This window comes from Struthio camelus, chromosome 23, assembly GCF_040807025.1.
Source record: "Struthio camelus isolate bStrCam1 chromosome 23, bStrCam1.hap1, whole genome shotgun sequence".
Taxonomy (NCBI): Eukaryota; Metazoa; Chordata; class Aves; order Struthioniformes; family Struthionidae; genus Struthio; species Struthio camelus.
The window spans coordinates 7,650,214-7,655,740 of record NC_090964.1 but is presented as its reverse complement, the minus strand read 5'-3'; the positions used below and the strand labels follow the sequence as shown (position 1 = coordinate 7,655,740).

Below are 5,527 nucleotides of genomic sequence, written 5' to 3'. Positions count from 1 at the left end.
GTCCTGCCTTGCTGTTATTTTTTTCACACTATCAGTCAGCTCTGCTTCTGGCAAGTTTTGTTGACCTCACACTTACAGAATTATTCTAGTAAAAAAATTGTTTTTATAACCTAGATTATGCTTAAAAATTTAACTAGTATAATGACACCATTAAGAATTTCTTGTTTCAATTGGTTTATTCCGGGGTAGCCTGAAGATGCCATGCAAGGCATTTCACAACAATTAAGCTTATTTTACTGCATTGACTTAGCGTAAGCAATACTTCCATAAGCAAGTCTGCATTGGCAGAATTGTTTTACTTTCAGGGAGAGGGAAGAATTACTGCCTTGACCACACTAACATCGCTTAATCTGCAAGATTCAAAGTGTGCTCTGTTTTACCAGTAAAATTTGTCTTCTATTGGCACAGCTGGGAGGCCTCCCCAACCCATTCTAAATCCAGCAGTGCCAGCAAAATCATGAGTTTATGCTGATCTAGTGAAATCACCTTTTTAAGAAAAAAAGAACACTGTATTTCTACAGTACTACCACTATAATACTGTGTAATTTGCTCTAGATTTAACAGTTTTCTAGAAACAATCCCACAATACCTTTGTCCCTGCAACAATAACTGCTGTAGTAACAATTTGACCTGCCCTGTTCTAGACACCTGGCCTCCCCTTTCAAATCCTCAGTTTTTAGAAAAGTTCCCCTTTGGCTGCCTGTGCATGCAGGTCTGCCATCAGGTAAATCTGCAGGTTTAAAAAAAAAAAAAAAGCTGAAAACTAATATTGCAAATTGGTCTATTAAAGAAATCCCAAACTATGTAAGTTTTGGAGAGACTAGGCAGTGTAAGTGCATTAACTTATCTGCACAAACTCATTACAGATTATCCATAGAGCAGTGCAAATTGATACAAAGTAGAATACTTCCCAACCAGGATACTAGGAGAGGCTGCTCAGTCTGAAAGCCTCCCTTAGCGGCACAGTGCCTCCAAGTGCCTTTTTGCTTAGCAATTCAATACAAGCAGATAACCTTTCTGCTTTCTTACACCATTCTTTGGTTAAATTTTTCTCTTTTAAAAATATAAAAGGAGCAGCATTCAGCAATGACAGAACATTCAGTATGCAGGTTATATCACAATATCTCTATGTCCTTAAAATTTTGTAAGGGCATATTCAGCAGTCACTCCGCAGTTGGTCTTGCACGAATTAGTATTTTTGTCTTGTTCCTAAAAGTCTTTTAGAATGTATAGGTTCAGTAGACTGGATCCTTGAGTATTACAGCTGGCACTTTAACTCTACTGATACAGTTACTCTAGTAAAATGTTTCAATTTTCACTTTTGGGTAAGTCCAAACTCCCAAAAGTTCTGCAAGCCAGCTTCCACCACCTTCTGGATACATGCACTACCTCATGTCAGCAGAGAGTACGTGTCTCCACCTAGTGTCCTGCTTCCATGTAACAGGTTGCAACTCCCGAGTTTGTCAACTGATCAAATCCTGAAATAACGTGAAGTGTGAACTTTACTGTATTTCAGAAACTACTTCCATCCGCAGCCCAATTCTCCTTCCCACTCTCCCCTCAACGTCAGATCTGTTAAGTAGTAAAAGCATTATCTCAAATTGAGATGGGCAAAATGCAGAAAAGACATGTGAATTTCAAGTCTAAGCAGACAAAATTAATTAAGAGTACCCTTAGGTCCTATCTCGAGTCCCACAGCCAATTTATTTTTAAAAAAGGCACCTGTAAACCCACGTATTTCCCATGTGTTAAACTTATTAATGACTGCTGATAAAGTGGGAAGAATGTGTTGTGCTTCAATCAAGTACAACCTAACTTTATTCAGACTTAAAGGAAACCACTCTTTTTCAAGATACAGACATATGAATTTCTTTTCCGTAGAAAGCAGGGCTGCTACTTAAGGTAATTCTGTATTAATCTCAGGGGACTGCAACTACTTTACTCTCCCCTCCTATTGTGCACCTTTCATAGACCAATCTGCTCCACTAAAGGGTTTTGTTTGCATGAGACATATTCTAATTTATTTTTAATTGGGATGGAGGGCAAGACTGCTCACAGAAATCAGCAGCAGGAGCTGCACGTGGAGCTTGACAAATCCCCTACCCCACAACGTTCCCAGGAAGCACCCCAGGGCCAAAGAGGGGCAGGCAGAGGCCTGGGCTGCCGTGCCGGAGGCAGTAAGCCCAGCAGCAAGGTCACCACCCCCTCAAAGCCGCGGCGGCCGCCCCCTCCCCCCGGCGGCGCAAGGGCCCTGCTCTCATCTGTGAGGCCGTACCCGCGCCTCGGCCTGGAGGCCCCTGCTCTGCTGAGGAAGAACCTGCCCGTGAGCTGACTCCTACCCCTCACCAGAGGGGCAACGAGACGGGCCGGGCCTACCAAACCCCTGACGAGAGGGCGCCCGCCACAACAGTGGCGCTGAGGAAGGCGGCAACGACCGTTGGCCCCGCGCGCAGGCGCCGCTACCCGCGCGGTCACCTGACCCGGGCTCTGCGCGCGCACCGCCAACGTCTCGCGAGAGGACAACACTACTCTCCTCCCCCCCCCCCCCCACTCCCGTAAAAGAGCGTCTTACAGCCACCCCCTCGCCCCGCTGGAACGTCACGCTTTCTGATTGGCCGACTCCGGCGCGCGCACCGACCCTCCGCGGCCGCGCCCGCCAATTGCCTGGCGCCGGAGAACCTTTGCGTGCTGAGCGCTCGGCCCCGCCCCCGCGCCCTCTCCTCGCGCCGCGCGCAGGCGCGCCCGCGCTCCTCCCCTCCCCTCCCCTAGCGCGGCGAGCGTGCGAGGGGGCCTGCGGGCGCGCGGTGCACGCCGGGACAGGGAGCGCGCTGCGACCAGGAGGAGGCGGAGGAGGCAAGATGGACGCGGGGTTCTTCCGCGTAAGTGCCGGCCTCGGGGGGGAGGCGGGCGGGCGCCGAAAGGGGCGGGGGAGCCCCGCGGGGGGGCCCGGGCGGCGGAGCCGGGCCGCTGCAGGCCTCCCCCCTTCCCCCGCCCGGCCGCTGGCGAAGCCGCTGGCGCCGCGCTCCCCCGAGGAGCGCCGCCGTGCCCCCCGCCCCCGCCCTGCGCAGGCTCCTGTGAGGAGCCGCCGCGAAGAAAATGGCGGCGGGAAGGAGGCCGGTGCGGCGCGGCCCATCCGCGGGGCGGAGGGGTGAGGGAGGGAGCGGCCCGGCAGAGGCCTCGCCGCCCCGGGCCCGCGTTTACCGGAGGGACCAGCCGCTCCGTACGCGGCGGGCGACACGTGCCTGCGGCACAAGCACCGGCCGCCGCCGCCGAGGGCTGCGCTCGCCCGGCCCGGACCCGCGGCTCGGTGCTTCCGCGGCCCGGCCCCGTCGCTTCCTGCCCGGAGCCTCGTAGCTGGGGGCCGTGCGGGCCGCTGAGCCTGTAACCGCGCCGGAGGAGGAGGCGTCCCGCCGGGCCGCGGCCTGTCCTGCGCGGAGTCCCCCCCGCCGCCTCCCCGGCTGGCTCCCGAGCAAAAGTCTGACGGCTCTTACACACGAGGAAGTGTGGGAGAAAACGCCGAGGGGCAGGTGGGAGGTGAACCTGCTTTTACGGTGAAAAGTGAAACGTGCCGTGGTGCCTGCCTTCAAAACATATAATAAAAAAAAAACGCCATATGGAGAGAGAAATTTTAAAACTCTCTGCACAAAGATTACTAAGTGTGTTCAAAGCAAAAAGAAGAACTAAAACGATTTTTTTAGGTTACTGGCTTTTTTTTTTGTCATCCATTTTTTTCCCCTATGGTGGTGCTATTTTTTTTTTTTAGAGGAAATTTTTCTCTCTTCAATAATAACCTATACAGAGAATATTTCTTTCTTAACCTTTTCTCCCACTAATCTGAACTAATAGATGCTCTGTAGAGGGTAAATAGTTTTCCTGGTTGCTCTGTTTAGGATAATGGAAAGTGAAGGCTAATGTGGCAATTCCCAGGCAGTGAACAAATTAGGGTAATGTTGAGAAATATTTAACAATAAAGTTACTTTTTTCTTTTTTTTTAGTTTCTGTGACAGTTCTGAAAACTGGTGTGTCTGAGACTGCTTAAACCTGTATGTCCGAGATTCATTCTGCCGTTCAGCCCAATTATTTTATATTCTTTGAACTTGAATGCTTTTTAAGCATGAGGGCATGTGTATCCCTTACACTTAATTCAGTTATGCTACTAGCCTAGTAAAAACATGTCATATGCATGCTAGGATCTCCACAAGAAAAAGCTGAAGAGAAAAATAATTAAAAGTTAAATGAGCGCTTGTCCTTTCTAATGCAATTGGTTAAAAGTTTACAAATCAAGTAATTGTCATTGATAGTGGAATTACTGAGCCTAAAAGCTCTGAATTAGAAATTTAGTATTTTTTTTAGCCTCGTCTGTGAAAGGTGATTCTGTTTGTGTGTGTATCTTAAAGTAACATTATGGCACTAAACTGTGTGGCAACCTGGTTATAGTCTGGGTTCAGAAGAAAATAAAGTTCTCACAGAAATGACAAAACTATGTCAGAGCAGCAGTTTCAGCTCGTCTAGCAAAGAAGGCTGCTGCTGTTAATTCTTTCTGTTCTTCATACTTCTGCAAAGTTGTCAGTGCTCACTATTTTGTTTCTGCCTTGAAATTCCAGTTGTATTGGCTTCTGGTCTTATTTGGTAACCCTTATTGCTTGCCATGTGTTGTAAACTGGTTAAGCAAAATTTCACTGCTTTTTATACACTTCTGGGTGGGAAAAGAGATAATTAATTTTTTTTTAAAAGAATGTTAATTTCTAGAGTGGTCTGACAAATGCTGCATTTGTTTCTAGCATGTAAGCCACGTATTATATTGCAAATATTATAAACAGTTCTTAAAGAGACTTAATCCTGGCAAGTACCAGTGCCACAATTGGTCTTTAGGATTGCTGTGTTCCAGCATAACAAACGGACATGTTAAGAGTTTCAGCTCCCTTGCAGCATTTCATGGCTTTGTAGCACCTTACCTTTGCCAATTCAGACTGCTTTCTGATCAAGTAGAGGGGTCCCTTAAGAATTTGGAGCTTTTTCTGATTTATTATCTTCCAGTTCCTTAGTAGCTTATATTGTTACTTGTATGTACCCCCTTCCTCTGTGCATAAGAAACTGCATATATTAAATTTCTATGTTTTGGAGCAGTTGTGTTGGTAGTTTCCTGAATAAACTTCACATGTGAACTTTGGGTTTGTTCTGAATTGTTAACAAGTCATCAGTATTCGGATGCGGTTCTACACGTAATGTTGTGCATGTGTGGTTCTGTTTACTTCTGTGCAAGTAAAATTTCCGGAACTGGACTTTCAAGCCTTTTGGTTCCAAATGAATTAACCTATAGTTTCCGTTCACGGAAGTGGAACGGGTTGGTGAACTTTAACAAAGCATGATCAATAAAATAGTATTCTTTGTACTCTTGCAAACTCCATGTTGGCTAATTCACTTCGGAGAAATTTACCCAAAGCATTGGTAGATATGATTTTGCTCTTGGACAGAGGAGAAAGAGCTTATTCCTTTAGAGGGGATTGCTATGAAAAGGACTGATGCT

General features: G+C 47.4%; 1 protein-coding gene across 17 annotated transcripts in view; it reads left to right on the top strand.

Moving 5' to 3' along the window:
- Window positions 1-2,671: 2,671 nt before the first annotated feature.
- Window positions 2,672-5,527, top strand: part of SRRM1 (serine and arginine repetitive matrix 1) — a 19,528-nt gene continuing 16,672 nt past the window's right edge. For 9 of the 17 annotated variants that reach the window (XM_068917541.1, XM_068917534.1, XM_068917540.1 and 6 more), the window contains exon 1: window positions 2,735-2,879. In XM_068917541.1, the coding sequence (XP_068773642.1) occupies window positions 2,859-2,879 (21 nt within the window). In that variant the 5' untranslated portion in view covers window positions 2,735-2,858. Of the gene's footprint in view, window positions 2,880-5,527 lie in introns of all 17 variants that reach the window. The other 8 variants (XM_068917527.1, XM_068917528.1, XM_068917532.1 and 5 more) reach the window with 7 other exon arrangements.